We start from the raw sequence: 21,170 nt of genomic DNA on the forward strand, positions 1-21,170 counted from the left end.
CCAGATTATAACATGGATTAGAACCGAGTGTGTGCCTGCACAACAACACACTAGTCACTGGACTGGCTTCTTATTTGGCTACTGCTCCTGCAGTTCCTAGGTGGTCTGAGTCTCTGACACAAAGATTACGTCATCGTCAGAGTTCTCCTCCACTCTCAGGCTGAGATGAGTCACCTGTGACATCACAACTTCTGTATGGGAGAAAGGTGGGGGCAAGGATGTGATGAGAAAATCAGATAAACTAATATCCTATTTTTCCTGGTTATGAATGGTAGATCATTTCACTGAGCTCTCTACTCTTTCCTACTTTTACCAATGACCTACCACTGGCATTAAACAAAGCATGTGTGTCCATGTATGCTGATGATTCAACCATATACGCATCAGCAACCACAGCTAATGAAATCACTGAAACCCTTAACAAGGAGTTGCAGTCAGTTTTGGAATTGGTGGCCAGTAATAAACTGGTCCTGAACATCTCTAAAACTAAGAGCATTGTATTTGGTAGAAATAATTCCCTAAATTCTAGACCTCAGTTGAATCTGGTAATGAATTTTGTGGCTGTTGAACAAGTTAAGGAGACTACATTTCTTGGTGTTACCGTAGATTGTAAACTGTCATGGTCAAAACATATATTCAATGGTTGTAAAAATGGGGTGAGGTCTGTCCCTAATAAAGAGATGCTCTGCTTTTATGAAACCGCACTCCAAAAAGCAAGTCCTGCAGGCTCTAGTTTTGTCTTATCTTGATTATTGTCCAGTCGTGTGGTCGAGTGCTGCAAGGAAAGATCTTAAGCTGCAGCTGGCCCAGAACAGAGCGGCACGTCTTGCTCTTCATTGTAATCAGAGGGCTAATATTAATACTATGCATGCCAGTCTCTCTTTGCTAAGAGTTGAGGAGAGACTGACTGCATCACTTATTTTTATAAGAAACAATGTGTTGAAAATTCCAAATTGTTTGCATAGTCAACTTACACACAGCTCTGACACACACTTACCCCACCAGACATGCCACCAGGGGTCTTTTCACAGTCCCCAAAAGCGTACAGTATTATATAGAGCCATTATTGCAAGGAACTCCCATCTCATATTGCTCAAATGAACAGCAAACCTGGTTTTAAAAAACTGATAAAGCAACACCTCACGGCACAACGCCTCTCCCATATTGGACCTAGATATTGTGTGTATGTATTGATATGTAGGCTATGTGAGCCATTTTTAAATTGATGTAGTTCTGTCCTTGAGCAGTTCTTGTCTATTAATGTTCTTTATTATGTCATGTTTCATGTTCTGTGTGGACCCCAGGAAGAGTAGCTGCTGCTTTCGCAACAGCCAATGGGGATCCTAATAAAATACCAAAGGAGGAGTGTCAGAAATGAATCAAAAAAAGTCATATCCCTTCATCATTGGCCTGTGTTCTCAGACAGTATTATTGACCAACTAGTAACTATGGATCCCGAAGATATGAACACATACCTGCAGAGTCTTCGCCAGGAACAGATGCATTTTCCTCAAGCTGCACATCATCATTCTTAAATTGAATAGAATATCATTAGTGTCATTCAAAGTTTGCAGACAATGAGTGCAGTTACATGCACACAATAATGTGATTATTGTGGATAGTCAGATTTTTATAATAGTTTGATTATAACGTTTGCATGCTTTGCAAGAATAATGATTTCCCTAATAATCCTGTTTACATGAAATCAGGCTACCTGATGGCACTCCGATAAATGCAAAAAAATCACTACTCAAAATAAGTGGTTCTACCACAGTGAACATGTTATTTTTGGGAAGCATATTTGATTCCGAGTTTGGACATATAAAGTTTGTACAGTGAGGGAAAAAAGTATTTGATCCCCTGCTGATTTTGTACGTTTGCCCACTGACAAAGACATGATCAGTCTATAATTTTAAATGGTAGGTTTATTTGAACAGTGAGAGACAGAATATCAACAAAAAAATCCAGAAAAACAGATGTAAATTTTTTTATTAATTGATTTGCAATTTAAATGAGGGAAATAAGTATTTGACCCCTCTGCAAAACATGACTTAGTACTTGGTGGCAAAACCCTTGTTGGCAATCACAGAGGTCAGACGTTTCTTGTAGTTGGCCACCAGGTTTGCACAAATCTCAGGAGGGATTTTGTCCCACTTCTCTTTGCAGATCTTCTCCAAGTCATTAAAGGTTTCGAGCCTAATGTTTGGCAACTCGAACCTTCAGCTCCCTCCACAGATTTTCTATGGGATTAAGGTCTGGAGACTGGCTAGGCCACTCCAGGACCTTAATGTGCTTCTTCTTGAGCCACTCCTTTGTTGCCTTGGCCGTGTGTTTTGGGTCATTGTCATGCTAGAATACCCATCCACGACCTATTTTCAATTCCCTGGCTGAGGGAAGGAGGTTCTCAAACAAGATTTGACGGTACATGGCCCCGTCCATCGTCCCTTTGATGCGGTGAAATTGTCCTGTCCCCTTAGAAGAAAAACACCCCCAAAGCATAATGTTTCCACCTCCATGTTTGACGGCGGGGATGGTGTTCTTGGGGTCATAGGCAGCATTCCTCCTCCTCCAAACACGGCGAGTTGAGTTGATGCCAAAGAGCTCCATTTTGGTCTCATCTGACCACAACACTTTCACCCAGTTCTCCTCTGAATCATTCAGATGTTCATTGGCAAACTTCAGACGGGCCTGTATATGTGCTTTCTTGAGCAGGGGGACCTTGCGGGTGCTGCAGGATTTCAGTCCTTCACGGCGTAGTGTGTTACCAATTGTTTTCTTGGTGACTATGGTCCCAGCTGCCTTGAGATCATTGACAAGATCCTCCCGTGTAGTTCTGGGCTGACTCCTCACCGTTCTCATGATCATTGCAACTCCACGAGGTGAGATCTTGCATGGAGCCCCAGGCCGAGGGAGATTGACAGTTCTTTTGTGTTTCTTCCATTTGCGAATAATCGCACCAACTGTTGTCACCTTCTCACCAAGCTGCTTGGCGATGGTTTTGTAGCCCATTTCAGCCTTGTGTAGGTCTACAATCTTGTCCCTGAAATCCTTGGAGAGCTCTTTGGTCTTGGCCATGGTGGAGAGTTTGGAATCTGATTGATTGATTGCTTCTGTGGACAGGTGTCTTTTATACAGGTAACACGCTGAGATTAGGAGCACTCCCTTTAAGAGTGTGCTCCTAATCTCAGGTCGTTACCTGTATAAAAGACACCTAGGAGCCAGAAACCTTTCTGATTGAGAGGGGGTCAAATACTTATTTCCCTCATTAAAATGCAAATCAATTTATAAAATTTTTGACATGCGTTTTTCTGGATTATTTTGTTGTTATTCTGTCTCTCACTGTTCAAATAAACCTACCATTAAAATTATAGACTGATAATTTCTTTGTCAGTGGGCAAACTTACAAAATCAGCAGGGGATCAAATACTTTTTTCCCCTCACTGTATGTTAAAACTAAGCCGCATACATTCAGTATGAGACACAACGCACTTCTACTCGCGCTAAAGAGGGAGGCTCACTTGGCTGCTGCTAGCACATGCGCAGATCAAATACACTACTGGAACGCCGATTAAGGTCTTTACATGTATTAACAATTCAGAAAACCAGGTATTTTAAATCGACATATGCTAACTTTGATTTTGACCTTACAGCGATTAAGATAAGCAGAGTAAGGCGTTTACATGCATATTCTGCCTACTGCCATAATCGGTTTAATTTCTGATTATTAGTGTGCATGTTAATGTACTCACTGTGAAGATTTTACTCAACAGTTCTGTTCCCTTGTCCTGTGTAGGAACACTGGATACAACCTCCATATCGGTCGCCTCGTCAATCTCAGCAAACCCTTCTGCAGAATCTACAACACAAAATACATTTACACGGACAATTCACATCAACAAGACACTAAACAATACATAAATCCCACAATTGAGAAGTCGCCTGAAAATGTCTTCAGACGGCAGAGGCAGTGTTGGAAGTCTTGTGTAGAGTGTAAAGAGAAAGAGTGACAAATATGTCCCCTGATATTCAAGAGGTAAGCCTGCAATATGCCCAAAGGTTTCCAATTCTCCCAATCAGCCAGTTATCATTTTTGGGATCCACAGGGTATGATCTTATACCTGAACAGTCTTCGTCAGGACAGAGCAGATCATCCTATAATGGCATAGAATATTATTAGTGTCAAAGTTTGTTTGTTGCAGAAAACAAAAATGATTCCCTTCTACTTCAGCTCAAATAACTTTATTATTGTATATAAACTCAGCAAAAAAAGAAACGTCCTCTCACTGTCAACTGTGTTTATTTTCAGCAAACTTAACATGTGTAAATATTTGTATGAACATAACAAGATTCAACAACTGAGACATAAACTGAACAAATTCCACAGACATGTGACTAACAGAAATTGAATAATGTGTCCCTGAACAAAGGGGGGTCAAAATCAAGAGTAACAGTCAGTATCTGGTGTGGCCACCAGCTGCATTAAGTACTGCAGTGCATCTCCTCCTCACGAACTGCACCAGATTTGCCAGTTCTTGCTGTGAGATGTTACCCCACTCTTCCATCAAGGCACCTGCAAGTTCCCGGACATTTCTGGGGGAGAATGGCCCTAGCCCTCACCCTCCGATCTAACAGGTCCCAGACGTGCTCAATGGGAATGAGATCCGGGCTCTTCGCTGGCCATTGCAGAACACTGGCATTCTGTCTTGCAGGAAATCACGCACAGAACGAGCAGTATGGCTGGTGGCATTGTCATGCTGGAGGGTCATGTCAGGATGAGCCTGCAGGAAGGGTACCACATGAGGGAGGAGGATGTCTTCCCTGTAACGCACAGCGTTGAGATTGCCTGCAATGACAAGCTCAGTCCGATGATGATGTGACACACCGCCCCAGACCATGACGGACCCTCCACCTCCAAATCGATCCCGCTCCAGAGTACAGGCCTCTGTGTAACGATCATTTCTTTGACGATAAACGCGAATCCGACCATCACCCCTGGTGAGACAAAAAACGTGATTCGTCAGTGAAGAGCACCTTTTGCCAGTCCTGTCTGGTCCAGCGACGGTGGGTTTGTGCCCATAGGCGACGTTGTTGCCGGTGATGTCTGGTGAGGACCTACCTTACAACAGGCCTACAAGCCCTCAGTCCAGCCTCTCTCAGCCTATTGCGGACAGTCTGAGCACTGATGGAGGAATTGTGCGTTCCTGGTGTAACTCGGGCAGTTGTTGTTGCCATCCTGTACCTGTCCTGCAGGTGTGATGTTCGGATGTACCGATCCTGTGCAGGTGTTGTTACACGTGGTCTGCCACTGCGAGGACGATCAGCTGTCCGTCCTGTCTCCCTGTAGCGCTGTCTTAGGCGTCTCACAGTACGGACATTGCAATTTATTGCCCTGGCCACATCTGCAGTCCTCATGCCTCCTTGCAGCATGCCTAAGGCACGTTCACGCAGATGAGCAGGGACCCTGGGCATCTTTCTTTTGGTGTTTTTCAGAGTCAGTAGAAAGGCCTCTTTTGTGTCCTAAGTTTTCATAACTGTGACCTTAATTGCCAACCGTCTATAAGCTGTTAGTGTCTTAACGACCGTTCCACAGGTGCATATTCATTAATTGTTTATGGTTCATTGAACAAGCATGGGAAACAGTGTTTAAACCCTTTACAATGAAGATCTGTGAAGTTATTTGGTTTTTCACGAATGTCCTTTTGCTCCAATATGATTATTGTACTGCATTGTTGAGGGAGCTAGCACACAAGCACTTCACTGCACGATTTATACCTGCTGTAAACTGTGTACATGACGAATAGAATTTGATTTGTAGAGTTCTGTTACCTTGTCCTGTGTGGGAGCACTGGATTTAACCTTCACATCGGTTGCCTCTTGAGCATCAGCTCTCTGTTCTGTGGACACTACAAAAGGCATTTACATTGGCAACGGACATCAATAACTACACAGAAATACTACAGCCTGAAATATACCAAAAGGTTTCATATTCTCACTACATGCAGACATTCTATGAATCCATGAAATGTCATCACAAACCTAAATAGTCTTCATCAGGACTAGACTTTGCTTCCCCTAGAAGATCATCCTAAAAATGAACAGAATATCATAAGGGTCCCAATCAAAGGGGATACAAATAAAAAACTATGCAACTCCTCCTCTCTACTGAAACACTGCTTACCTTTTCCTGCGGGGGAGCACTTGATACAACATCTGCATAGGTTGCTTTCTTGATCTCAGCGCCATCATCTGTGGTTGCAACTGTAAAGGATATTTACGTTGATCATTTAAATAAATCAACAAACAAGAGTGCATTTGTCCCTGTATGGATTTGGCTGACACCAATCAAATCAGATGTGATCACATACCTAAACAGCCTTCAATGAGACATGAAGTCACTTCTCCAAGACACGAGGCGTCTTCCTCAAGCACGACATCATCCTAAAATGTAACCAAATATTAAGAGTATTCATAGTTCCGTTTGATGAAGACAATGTGAATGTCACTTATTACAACCAACCTCTCTTACCTTATCCTGTGTGGGAGCACTGGATACAACCTCTGCATCAGTTGCTGGTTCAATATCAACTAGCTGTTCTGTAAGCACGTCTGCAAGGGCATTGATCATTTTCATAAACAGTCCTTTTTTGTTTTTGCATTTGGCTAAACCTGTCAAATGGGCTCTCGTAAGGTATATATATATTTTTATTTAACCTTTATTTAACTAGGCAAGTCAGTTAAGACCAAATTCTTATTTACAATGACGGCCTACCAAAAGGCAAAAGGCCTCCTGTGGGGACCAGGGGGCTGGGATTTAAAATATCTAAATATAGGACCAAACACGCATCACAACAAGAGAGACACAACAACACTACATAAAGAGAGACCTAAGACAACAATATAGCATGGCAGCAACACACGACAACACAGCAAGGTAGCAACCCAACATGAAAACAACATAGTAGCAGCACAACATGGTAGCAGCACAAGACATGGTACAGACATTATTGGGCACAGACAACAGCACAAAGGGCAAGAAGGTAGACAACAACACATCAAGCTAGATGAGTAGCGATGTTCCACTGTCACGTGTCTTCAGTATACCGTCATAAATTAAGAATGAGAATCAACATAACACACTCCTTGCTGCGTGTCATGAACTGCATTAGGTTTGAACAATCTATTATCTACAGAATTATGAAATACCACTCACCACTAGATTCCTCCACTGGTGCACACACAGCTAGAGTGGAGTCATCCCGGACCTGCGATAGAGCATGCAGGAGTTTTAATGTGAGTAATAGGAGAGGGGAAAAAAGGGAAAACCAATGTGTTAACATCTCAATTCAAATCAAATTTTATTGGCCACATGCGCCGAATACAACAGGTGCAGACATTACAGTGCAACCAACAGTGCATTTATTTTTAATAAAAAAGTAAAATAAAACAAAAAATTGTTGAGAAAAAAAAGAGCAGAAGTAAAATAAAATAACAGTAGGGAGTCTATATATACAGGGGGGGTACCGGTGCAGAGTCAATGTGCGGGGCACCGGCTAGTTGAGGTAGTTGAAGTAATATGTACATGTGGGTAGAGTTAAAGTGACTATGCATAAATAATTAACAGAGTAGCAGCAGCGTAAAAAGATGGGGTGGGGGGGCAGTGCAAATAGTCCGGGTAGCCATGATTAGCTGTTCAGGAGTCTTATGGCTTGGGGGTAGAAGCTGTTGAGAAGTCTTTTGGACCTAGACTTGGCACTCCGGTACCGCTTGCTGTGCGGTAGCAGAGAGAACAGTCTATGACCAGGGTGGCTGGAGTCTTTGACAATTTTGAGGGCCTTCCTCTGACACCGCCTGGTATAGAGGTCCTGGATGGTAGGAAGCTTGGCCCCAGTGATGTACTGGGCCGTACGCACTACCCTCTGTAGTGCCTTGCGGTCGGAAGCCAAGCAGTTGCCATACCAGGCGGTGATGCAACCAGTCAGGATGCTCTCGATGGTGCAGCTGTAGACTTTTTTGAGGATCTGAGGACCCATGCCGAATCTTTTCAGTCTCCTGAGGGGGAATAGGCTTTGTCGTGCCCTCTTCACGACTGTCTTGGTGTGTTTGGACCATGATAGTTCGTTGGTGATGTGGACACCAAGGAACTTGAAGCTCTCAACATGTTCCACTACAGCCCCGTCGATGAGAATGGGGCGTGCTCAGTCCTCTTTTTTTTTCCTGTAGTCCACAATCATCTCCTTTGTCTTGGTCACGTTGAGGGAGAGGTTGTTATCCTGGCACCACACGGCCAGGTCTCTGACCTCCTCCCTATAGGCTGTCTCATCGTTGTCGGTGATCAGGCCTACCACTGTTGTGTCGTCGGCAAACTTAATGATGGTGTTGGAGTCGTGCCTGGCCATGCAGTCATGGGTGAACAGGGAGTTCACGAGGGGACTGAGCACGCATCCCTGAGGGGCCCCCGTGTTGAGGATCAGTGTGGCAGATGTGTTGTTACCTACCCTTACCACCTGGGGGCGGCCCGTCAGGAAGTCCAGGATCCAGTTGCAGAGGGAGGTGTTTAGTCCCAGGATCCTTAGCTTAGTGATGAGCTTTGAGGGCACTATGGTGTTGAATGCTGAGCTGTAGTCAATGAATAGCATTCTCACGTAGGTGTTCCTCTTGTCCAGGTGGGAAAGGGCAGTGTGGAGTGCAATAGAGATTGCATCATCTGTGGATCTTTTGGGTCTTGTTACAAACCATGCTCTGGTTTTGCAGACACCACAACAACATTTCTGCACGTATCTACAATCTCAGTGTCGAGATCCACCATAAAGCCCTTTAAAAGAACATTATTTTACAATGGCTCGTTTTTATTTATTTTTTACTGGGAAAATGCACAGAATCGATACAAAAAGATTACAATTACACCTACCTCTGAGGCAGTCTTGCTCAGATCATCTCCTGCAGTGGTGTTGTCACTGTCATCTGTGTCTTCGTGATCTGTATGTTAGCAAACCTCAGATAAGACTCCAAAATAGTGCAAGACACTTAAGTCACTGTGTTCTGTATGAAGACAGTCATCCTGTGAGTCATATCAAAACACTGCATCTTTAAGAGATCTGAGACATGCTTACCATGCTCTGACCCAGCATTCGATGACGCTGTATCGAAGTCATCGCTCTGGTCAAATTCAAACTGTAAACATATGATGCTCAGATTAACAAACATCACAACGAAGTTATAAACGCCATTAGCTCTATAGGAAATCATACGAAGATGGCGGGAGAAACATTCCTTGTTACAAACCTCTTCTGGTTCTGAAGACAACAGCTCAAATATATTGTGTGGGTCTACTATCATTTCAGTGCCGTGATCCAGCAGTAGAACCTAGCATTTCAAAAAATTATTTAGATAACAGCTCAGGGTTATATTTCAGATACAAATACATGCAGATTTAGCAGTGATACGTCTCACACATCAGTTGGTGGTTTTAAAACACAGGGGGTGCTTGCTTACCTTTACGGAGTCCTCAAAGACTTTCAAAATCTTTGCTTTACACCAACTCTTCTTAGCAGAGGACCAAACGATACAGGATGACCCAACTGGAACAGTCTGCTCAACTCTCTGAAGTTGACCAAACTCTGAAACAGACAAAAACAAAAAGCACAACCTTTTAATATTAAACAAACACATGCAGTGTACAAGTACCAATTTAATACGGACCAGAAAGTACGAAAAATGTATGTACTCTACTGCAAGTCGCTCTGGATAAGAGTGTCTGCTAAATGACAAAAATGTTACATGTAATAAGTACTACAATTTGATGGAAAAACATGCACATTTCAAATAGTTGTTTAATGTGTAGAACTCACCAGATTCAGGTACAACAGCAGAGTTGTTGACCTCATCTCTGATTCCAGATTCCTCTTTTTTGGTCTCCAACTCCACAGCCAAGGTCTCCAGTTCCTCATCTTTCGTCTTGGACTCCTCTGGGACAGGATGTTCCGACTTTGCACTCTCGACGACAAGCTCAGCACACAGTTTGAAGACTTCCTCATAGATGTCGTCTTGACCTTGGTCGAAGTTTGAAAGAGAAGTCTCGTCAAAGTTTTCGTCTAAGTACAGTCGTGATTCTGAGTCATCCAGACTGAAGGCTTTTTCCAGTACTGATACACTCCCACTTTCGTCTTTGTCCACTTCCAATGTGTCCATTTTAGCCCTTGAAACCAAGATGTCTTTGTCGTTGTTCACTTGGGAGGTTGCCGCTTGAGCCTCACATGAATCTCCACTCTCTGAGACACATTCAAGTCCTGCATCACTGGGTTCCTCACAGATGATGATGGTGGGAATGGACTTAGTCTCTTTCCCATCGTTGGGTATCTTTACACTCGGACCACGTATGACGGTCCTGGGTTCTTGGATCTCATTTGTGTCCGACTGTTTTTCTTCCTCTCCGTCATCGTCAATTGACTCTGTGTTGCCAAGGTGATCAAAACAGTCTGCATCTTCTTGGAAACTTATCAGATCCACGTCCTCGGCGTGATCTTCATCTGTTGCTTGGGTGGGTACTGAGTTGTCCTGTTGCTCATCAGAAATGTCTGTGCATTTGTCCTCATCCACTAACTCATGAGTTTCACTATGGGCCAAAGCATCGTATGTGTCGTGCTCGCTGACGTTTTCATATGGCTCTTCGGGACTTGAGTTGGGCACTGTTGCCTTTTCCTCAGCCAACTTCAATTCACCTAACAATGAAGGCGTGTCACCTGACATTGCAACTCCTGTAGGATCGGACTTGTCTTCGTCTTCAGACGTTTCTCTGTCAACAGAGCTCTGCCAGTACAGCTTCATAGTGTCATTTATCACTTCTTCCTCGCATTTCACCTTGAGGAAACATGTGATCCCACCCCGCTCTTGACTGGATACTCTCAGAACTGTCAGGTGTAGAAGCTTGTCTTTTATGAGTTTTGATAACTGGTCAGCAGCAGTGTCATGCCAGGAGCCTTGTGAAAAATCAAACCCTTCAAGCTGACACTGGAACGCCTGTGGGGGTGTGTCAATGAGCAGAGTTGGCACTGGCCTCACATCTTTCAGATTGACTGTAGACTCATTTCCATAGTCCACAAAGAGAATGGATAGGGCATCTCCATCTTTCCTGAGGACTTCTGCACGGTACCACTGTTCATCATCCACAAATAGAGCAATGCAAGGGCTTCCAGTGCACAGGGTTTCAGTGTCAATTAACGTAGATGCCACAGCATTCGCAGCGTCTTTAACAACTTCAGTGATCTTTTCAAGTTCGTCTGATTCAGCAGATTGACACCAAAAGGACTGAGGCCCATTTATAATAGAGGCATAGACTTCTAAGGTCTGTCCCTCTGAAATGTCAGGCTTACTGTAACGAGCAGTCTTGACATTGACCAAAGTGCTCATCTCTGGTGGAACACTTCTTGCAGAAGGGCTTTGTTGGGGCTCTTCTGCCTCTTGGTTGGTGCTTTCTGATGTCTTAGGTATCACATCAGAAGAGGCTGTTGGGCCGCTGGGAGGTATGTTGCATGTGATTGCTTTGCTGCCGTGCACTAGGCCAACCTCCCAAAAAGATCCAGAGTGTTTCATGAACATGCACCCTAACCGTTTGTTGCCGTTTACACCAACGTTCTCTTTGAAGTTAGACACAACTTCCGGATCCAGTTCTGCTTGGTTTTCGACAGCTGTCACTCCACTTAGGAAGCAGTGAATGCTGAACCTGGGAATTTCAAGGAAGTGTTTGTCGAGTCGACATATCTTGGAGACTGAAACTGTTGCTGTATTTCCAAAGTCTATGAACTCAACAAGAGCCATTTCGTTTCCCAGTATTTCACTTACAACTGCACGGTACCATGACGAATCATCTGGAAACTCTGCATTGACCAGGTCTCCTTGACTCAAGTCCTTAGTGTGAATGGTTGCAGCAGTTGACTGTTCATCATTGAGTTTTTCCACAATGGAATAAATGTCGTCTTCCTCCTTGATCAACTGTACAAAGAAACTCTGTGGACTATTGCAATGTGAGACAAAGACATCTGCTACCATGCCTGGTTTTATGGATTTTGAGGGCAGGTCTGTGAGTTTTGGAAGATCTTTCACCTTTGCTTTGGGAACTACAATCTCCTTTTGCTGTGCCCGTTTTTGATGTGGTGTCCTGTAGGGTGCTCGAGGGAGTTTCTCACACTTTTGGGTGTCCTCGTCTGTTTTTTGGAGCACCTCTTTAGGTGTAGACCGAGGTTTGGTCTCAAGAGCTGAGATGTGGCTGCTGGATGCATCACGTGGTCTCCTGCTCTGGTGTACCACCCGCTCTTGTCTGTGCATCTCAAGGTTGAACTTCTCCTTTATCTTTGCGTTCACTTGCATTTTCCTGTCATAGAGCTCCACCAGCAACTTGCCCCCAGGTTCTTTTGCCACCACAAGAGCCCTGAAGTTCCGGTCAGTCATACTGGTCTCAAACCAGCCGTTCACCTCACTTGTAACCTCTCCGGGGATATCAGAAAGCCCACATTGGACAGCTTGTACAGGCACAGACATGATCTCACTGGCCTCAATGGGAATGGGAAGCAGATCTGATTTATTTACTTCCAATGTGTCGCCATAATCCACAAAGTGTACCAGGATTGTTGGCTTTGTAGACTTGATCTGCCCTCTGTACCACTCTCCATCCCTGTATTTCGCAAAGCACACAGTTCCAAATGTTTGGGGACAGTTGGTGATCTCCAACTGGCGACACAGCGTGTTGATGCTCTCTGCAAGTCCTTCAACTGTATCTGCATTCCTTTTCAGCTGGCAGTAGAAGTGATTTACATTTTTCACACTTGTCACACTGACCTCTTCTTCACTCCCCGTTTTGATGTTGTGAGTGGAGTAGTAGTAGGTGTCCAACCGGAAAGGGGAGGAAGGGGCTTTCTTGGCAGGTGCACGGTTTGCCAGTCCTTTCTTAACCATCAAGCTGCAGACACTCTGAAAGGGTGTTTCCAGATCCACCACATTGAATACCACTTTCTGGGCATCGTACATTACTGCATATATGGTGCACTTTAAGACCCCATGGTCGGACGCTGCGGTGTCCACAAAGTCCTGGAACTGTCTAATGGCATCTTCAGTCCATTCAGTGGTGTGAGAAGTAGGGTGGATGAGGTTGTACAAGCTGCAACGAAAAGCTTGACCTTTTAGTTGCAGGAAGTTTGGATCTATGCGGCGCAAGTCTTGCAGGGAGACTGTCTTTGTCTGACCATAGTCTATGAACAGCACATCAACGTGCAGTGTTGCATGCTTCTGAATGACCAGGGCTCTGTACCACATTCCGTTGTCTGGGTGGCGGGCAACACAGGCAGGTTCCACAGGCTGCCCAAACTCAGTGTCAGCATAGTGCTGCTGAATGTCTTGCATGAGACATTTTAGATGATTAGAATTTTGTGCTAGTTGGCACCAAAAGTCATTTGGACTCTCAATGTAAGACACTGTGACTTCAACTGAACTTCCTATTGGAAACAGGTATTCCTTGAAGGCAGTTCTGGACTCATTGACAGTGGAATCACTGGTGGACGATCCTTGAGGGCCACCGCTTGCCTTGAACACATAAGGAATGGCACGTGGGTTCTGTGTTGTGGGGGCGATGATAGGCCCTAAAGAGGCCTTGTGAGTTGTCTTACTTGTGTCGCCCTTCTCTGCAAAGCCAGCACTGCAAAGCAGCTTACTGACATCTCGCTCTCCATGTGCAGATGAGTCCGTCAGTTGAACAATGTAAGTACCGTGAGACTTTGCAGTTATGCGTACATCCAGGATCTTGTCTGCAATTGATTTCGTGAAGAAGTCTGTAGCATTTTGGCTCCATTTCTCATCTTTTGGTCTAATACCGGCCAGTCTACACTTCAGTGCAAGTGCTGGCAACTCTTTAAACTTGTCAGGAAGGACTCCGAGATTGAACCAGTCAATCATCTCTGTGTTTCCGTAGTCAAAAAAGAAGACCCTGACCTTGTTCCCAGTGACTTCAGACACAGTCGCCCTGTAAAAAGTGTTGTCTTGTGATCTGGCAGCACAATAAAGGCCAACTTTTGGACATTCGACGACTCCCACACTGACCGGGTTGCTGTACAAATCAGCAAGATCATCCATCATTTGATTAAACGCATCTGCATATATCTGTGTATGAATCCAGAATTCTGAAGGGTTCTCCACATGTTGTACAACTGCCACGTGTGAAGAATTCAGAGGGAGATCTTCGGCAGGATACTTTGCCTGAACTTCCTTGGGATCTTCAGAGCGAGGTGGTGCAGTTTCCTGACATTTGATTCCATCTGGATGTGGAGGACTCGCACGGTTGTTGCGAACAGCATAATCTCCATGCGACTTTGAGTCCAGCAGACATCTCTCCTTTGTGCTAAACAGGTTGTTGATGTTTGTGTTTTCATCCCCATAGAGTGTTACGTAGTGGACTCCCTCTGACAGACTCTGGTACTCGAACTTGGCGATCACAGTCCTGTTCAGAAGTAGGGATTTCAAATATTTAATCTGGGCAGCCGTCCATCCAACGCCTTTGTCGATGACGCCGTGGAGAGAGCAGACATATGTGACAACAGGCATCCTGAAGAACTCTGTGGCCAGTGGTCTGATGTTCTCTGCTTGGACAAACTGTTTCTTCCCATAGTCAACATGCAGCACTTCAACCACATTATTGTCTGGAAAGACCTGTTGTAACATAGACCGATACCACCTTCCGTCACTTCCTCTTGAGGCACATGGGGAACCCAACGTTTCGGGTCTGGCGATGCCCGTTTCCACACGGCCTTCGTAGTGTTGTGTAATCTGCTCCGTTAGTTTCTTCAACTCTTGAGAAAACACCTTCAACTGACAGAAGACGCGCAGTGGGTTGGTTACCTCCGTGACAATGACCGTCTCTACGGTTTCCGTTTGCAGCTCTGGATACATGTACTGGTGCTGCTTCTCAATTTGCTCACGGGTCTCCAGTGGGTCATTTCTCATGGATGACTTCTGTGGAGATCCTGTAGAATTTGATGCCCCACTCTGCAATGACTTTGAAACGTAGAGCTTGAACTTTTCGGTGCTCAGCTTCTTGGCAAACCCCATTTCGTGCATCTGTCTAGATATGCAGGGAACATTCAGGAGGAACGTTCTATGGGGCACCAAGATGTCCTGGACACATGCATCAACCGTCTTTCCGCAGAGGGACTTCAGAAATTCTAAGGCCACTGGAGACCACCTGTTCTCGGGTGACAGGGGCAACACATTAGAGAGAACACAGAATTCCACTTCAGGGGGTAGGTGGAAAAACTCTTTCTGACCCCAAGCCAACATGCTAGTGGTGGCACCAAGAATTCTCCCTTCGTCAATAAGGAACACATTGTAACTTGAGCCATTTCTTGAGACTATGCGTACCCTATACCAAGTTTCATATATCTGAACCAAGCACACATCTCCAGGATTTCCCTCCAATTCACGAAAAGTTTCTCTGGGAAACTGAATGTCTTTTCGCAGGCGTTGATAAGCAATTTTTCTCTCTTGATCAAAATTGCCCCAAAGCTCCACAATATCACACTGGGGACTGCAGTTCACCCTTGTTATAAGAACTGAAATGTTTGAACCTGGTGTTGGGAGCCCAGGGATTGAACACATTTTGACGTTTTCAAAGTATTCTGTCTTCCATCAACTATCAATGTCCATCCAACAAAGCCTAAATGTCAAGGTCCAATGAGTCTAAGAAAAGAAGTCAGTGGATTAAATTCAGTATTTTGGACACAGTGTCATTGAGAAACTTTGATAACTGAGGTTTGATTAAAAAAAGTAACAAATACTTAGTAAATAATAGTCCCTTCACTTCGGGAACATTGAAGGAGAATGTAGCTTTTTTTTTACTTTTTACCAAATCTCAACTTTTTATGTACATGATATCTTATAGGAAAGGTCCAGACACTTTTTTTGGCGATTTCACTTGTTTTTGAGAAACTTACCCCAACCGGCGAGTCACTTCCTCATCCTCGTTGTGTCGTATGGGGCTCTGAAAAAAACATGAACCAATGCAGTTTGAGTTGCATAAAATCGAATATAACCTTGCGGATAAAGTTTGGAATGATAATTTCATATGTCTAAAGACCTGCATCACTATCCTGAGAGCTTTTCTGTTTCAAAAATAACATATTTGGGTGTTTTTGGAGCATTTGTTCATGGGTTTTTTCAGAGCCCCCGTACTGCACAACGAGGATGAGGAAGTAATAATTATAAAATAATTATAATAAGGTGGGTGCTTATATTTGTCCTATTTCACAAATGTACAAGTGTGCATTACATGCATGTGTGATTTGGTGGAGAGTGGGGTCACGGCCAGGATCTGCCATTATCAATAGTGACCCTGGATCAATTAGGGCACAGACAGATTTTGCACCTTGTCGGCTCGGGGATTTCTGGCCCAACATGCTAACCGCTAAGCTATCTGCTGACTCACTGGTTGGGGTAAGATTCTCAAAAACAAGTGAAATGGCAAAAAAAAAAAAAGTGTTTGGACCCTTCTATAACATGCCATTTACACCAAAGATAGAGATTTGGTTGTAAAAAGCAAACTTCTTTAAGTTTTATTGTACTATTCAATCAAAACCAGTAACTGGTGTTAAAGGAATGGTAGAAAATAACGTAATGTACTGTGGGAATACATATTATAATCATAGCCGAGTTGATTTGTTTCATACCGATAACATTGTTTGGTTGAGTAGACAACATGAGTCAGTGCATGTGCTATCGCATTACGAATTACCAGATAAAATATTGTTGAGTAGGCTACTAGTAGAATGCATCAAATGAACAGTGTTATTGATCGCTCCTTACCAGGTTGATTGAATAGCGCACCATGTATCAAAATTGTTTAACAAGAACTAATCAGTTCTCTCCTAAACTTTTCTAAAACTACTCAATACACCGACTGATCATTTAATAAAAACGGTCAATTAAATACAATAGGCCCATCTGAATTTTGCCAAGAAGGTGCATGGTTTACATTAGGGCACTGCACAATGGTTCGGGGAATAAAAACCCTGTTTTCAATACCTCACCTTGTCCTGGGTAAAATAAAGTTCATGATGCCTTTGACCTTAACAAGGGCCCCAGGACCAGTGGAAGCAAAATAGTTCCATAACATCAAAGATGCACTACCGTGTAGGTATGAGGTACTTTTCTGCATATGCTTCTGTTTTTCAACGCCAAGCCCACCACTGGTGTGCCCTTGTTAAGGTCAACGGCATCAGAACTTTACTAAATACCAGGACATTTTAGCCAAAAACCTGGTTGCCTCTGCCAGGAGGCTGACACTTGGCCGCAAGTGGATATTCCAGCAAGACAATAACCCCAAGCACTAATCCAAATCCACAAAGAAATTGTTAATTTCAGTCTCTGGACTTGAACCACATTGAAAACCTGTGGTTTGAATTGAAGAGGGCAGTCCATAAGGGCAGACAAAGGATATCAAGGATCTGGAAAGATTATGGAGGAATGGTCTAAGATCCCTCCCAACGTGTTCTCCAATCTCAAAACATTTGAGAAAAAGGCTCAGTGCCGTTAGGGGAGGGTGCTAGAGTATTGAAAACAGGGGTGCCAATAATTTTGACCCCTATCTTTTTTAGATTTGTTTTACTTGTTAAACAAAATCTCTTTCTCAGGGCAATTGTATTATTACACAATATAACTTCTACATTTTCTGAGCATACAATATAGCTCAGTAATTGTATTAGACAGTCTTTTTTGCTCATCTTTATCAAGGGTGCCAATAAATATGGACCTAACTGTATTTAAACTGATTATGCACTAATGTAAGATAAGATTGCCCTATCCCATCTGGACTGCCCTATCCCATCTGGACAAGAGGAATACCTATGTAAGAATGCTGTTCATTGACTATACTTCAGCATTCAACAACATAGTACCCTCCAAGCTCATCATTAAGCTCGAGGCCCTGGGTCTGAACCCCGCCCTGTGCAACTGGGTCCTGGACTTCCTGACGGGCCGCCCCCAGGTAGTGGAGGTAGGAAACAACATCTCCACTTCGCTGATCCTCAACACTGGGGCCCCACAAGGGTGCGTGCTCAGCCCCCTCCTGTACTCCCTGTTCACCCATGACTGCGTGGCCAAGCACGCCTCCAACTCAATCATCAAGTTTGCAGACGACAACAGTAGTAGGCTTGATTACCAACAATGACGAGACCGCCTACAGGTAGGAGGTGAGGGCTCTGGGAGTGTGGTGCCAGGAAAATAACCTCTCACTCAACGTCAAACAAAACAAAGGAGATGATCGTGGACTTCAAGAAACAGCAGAGGGTGCACCCCCTATCCACATCGACGGGACCGCAGTGGAGAAGGTGGAAAGCTTCAAGTTCCTTGGCGTACACGTCACTGACAAACTGAAATGGTCCACCCACGCAGACAATGTGGTGAAGAAGGTGCAACTGAGCCTCTTCAACCTCAGGAGGCTGAAGACATTTCGCTTGGCACCTAAAGCCCTGACAAACTTTTACAGATGCACAATTGAGAGCATCCTGTCGGGCTGTATCACCGCCTGGTACGGCAACTGCACCGCCCGCAACTGCAGGGCTCTCCAGAGGGTGGTGCGGTCTACCGAATGCATTATCGGGGGCAAACAACCTGCCCTCCAAGACACCTACAGCACCCGATGTCACAGGAAGGCCAAAAAGATCATCAACCACCTGAGCCACTGCCTGTTCACCCCGCTATCATCCAGAAGGCGAGGTCAGTACAGGTGCATCAAAGCTGGGACCGAGAGAATGAAAAACAGCTTCTATCTCAAGGCCATCAGACTGTTAAATAGCCATCAATAGCACATTAGAGGCTGCTGCTGCTGCCTATTGAAATCACTGGCCACTTTAAGAAATGGAACACTAGTCACTTTAATAATGTTTACATATCTTGCACTACTCATCTCATATGTATATACTGTATTCTATAATATTCTACTGTATCTTAGTCCATGCCGCTCTGTCATTGCTTGTCCATATATGTATTCTTAAATTCCATTCCTTACTAGATTTGTGTGTATATGTTGTGAAATTGTTAGATACTGCACTGTCGGAGCTAGAAGCACAAGCATTTCGCTACACCCGCAATAACATCTGCTAAACACGTGTATGTGACAAATAAAATTTGATTTGCCACTTTGGCATATCAAGGGAATTCAACATCCAGCGAGATTTGTGAAGTAGGCCTAAGCAATTACTCATTTTTTTTACTGCAATTCCTACGTCAACCTCAATCACACAGGAGATATGAACATTCAACATTCATGTATTGTATTGACATGACCTTGTGCAGTCTTCACCCGCAATGTTACACTGACCAGTTGATTTTATAAGGAAAGAAAACCTGTGAAATGACAGCAGCAGCAATACATTTTTCAAAGTAGATACAGAAGCCATGAAACTTTTCCTATTGGCTGTACTTGAGCAGGGTTCCCCAACTGATTTTATTTGGCCTCCCAAGTTGTGGGCTTTTTATTTATTGTTGGACATAAGACTGTAAAAACACCAGCAAATCAGCTCCAAGTGATTACAATTTTGGAAGTCTGTTCCAAAGCATTCCCTCACATACTAGAGATATACACTGAGTGTACAAAACATTAAGGACACCTGCTCTTTACATGACAAACTGACCAGGTGAATCCAGGTGAAAGCCATGATCCCTTATTGATGTCACTTGTTAAATCCACTACTATCACTGTAGATGAAAGGGAGGAGACAGGTTAAAGAAGGATTTTAAAGCCTTGAGACATGGATTGTGTGTGTGCTGTTCAGAGGGTGAATGGGCAAGAAAATATTTAAGTGCCTTTGAACAGTATGGTAGAAGATGCCAGGTGCACCGGTTTGAGTATGTCAACAACTGCGACGCTGCTGGGTTTTTCACGCTCAACAGTTTCCCGTGTGTATCAAGAATGGTCCACCAGCCAACTTGACAACTGTGGGAAGAATTGGAGTGAACATGGGCCAGCATCCCTGTGGAAGGCTTTCGACACCTTGTAGAGTCCATGCCCCGATGAATTGAGACTGTTCTGAGGGCAAAAGGGGGTGCAACTCCATATTAGGAAGGTTTTCCTAATGTTTTGTTTACTCAGTGTATGTGATCTTATACAAATGTTAACAAGGTTTGAAATTATTATAGTTATAGTCAATTGTTTTACCTGTTTGGCCTTGTTGCAATCTACAAATGATTTGTAATTATGTTCTGGGCCCCTGACCATCTGCTCAAGAAAAAAAGAAATTCAGCCAGTGACTTAATCTAGTTGATGATCCCTATACTAGAGAAATATAGTGGAATTCACAATCTTGATATACTGTAGCTTACCTTACCCTATAACCTAGGCAATCTTTTCAAATAATTCCCATTAGCCGACTCTCTAGGAACATCATACACATTCGATAATAACCCTTCCAATGAGCAAACCACTCATTTGGGCCTAGTTTACAGACATTTAAATAATGTAACAAAGCAGGCAAATGCTACAAAAGACATATCTTCCAAACACCTTTGTACATAGTCAAAATAGCAGTAGCCAACCAATAAAATGTTATGATACCATCAATCTCAGTCTGTCCGGGTCTTCCTTTCCATGAAGTCACTATCAACTTTGACGTTACTGCCACCATGTGGGTTAAAATGGTAATGGATAGTATTCTTATTCGACTCCAACAAGTTGACATGTCTTTTTGCCATTATGGGTTCACAATCACAACAATAGTTGTCGGTCAAATGTGTTTATCGTGCAGTAACATGTAGTATACTATTTTAAAACACCAAACCTGAAAGGCGGTGCTCTAACTACTAGCTAGCTTTCTACAGAACAGCAGGAATTGCAGCACATGGCCAATGCAACTGGCTATCGAACCAGTTCGGATAGCTAGCTGAGTAGCCATCTCAATAGCGATCTATGAACATGAATGAATGAACCAAATTCAGTAAAAACCCGTTAACTACACAATTGCACAGTTAAAATGACCGGTGTTAGCTGACAACCCACACAAACGACTAAAGTACAGTAACTATAGTAGCTAGTTTGATAACGTTAGCTTGGCTAAAATGCAACGAAGCTAGCCGGAGCAGTGCGCAAAAGACGACATTAGCTAAAGAAAGGCAAGCCGAAGTCAAAAGAAGTTGGCTAA

The 21,170-nt window shown here is 43.7% G+C and overlaps 1 protein-coding gene across 1 annotated transcript; it reads right to left on the reverse strand.

Moving 5' to 3' along the window:
* Positions 1-96: 96 nt before the first annotated feature.
* On the reverse strand, positions 97-15,636 carry tdrd6a (tudor domain containing 6a; the record flags this gene model as incomplete). The annotated part of the gene is made up of 15 exons (XM_084149152.1): positions 97-191; positions 1,476-1,530; positions 3,783-3,856; positions 4,119-4,152; positions 5,827-5,903; positions 6,037-6,085; positions 6,179-6,258; positions 6,366-6,438; positions 6,527-6,606; positions 7,211-7,262; positions 8,909-8,976; positions 9,111-9,156; positions 9,283-9,363; positions 9,493-9,617; positions 9,849-15,636. 15 exons carry the CDS (start codon positions 15,634-15,636, stop codon positions 97-99), a joined length of 6,777 nt encoding a protein of 2,258 aa, XP_084005278.1.
* Positions 15,637-21,170: the final 5,534 nt, after the last annotated feature.

This window comes from Coregonus lavaretus, assembly GCF_964263955.1.
Source record: "Coregonus lavaretus genome assembly, chromosome: 31".
NCBI lineage: Eukaryota > Metazoa > Chordata > Actinopteri > Salmoniformes > Salmonidae > Coregonus > Coregonus lavaretus.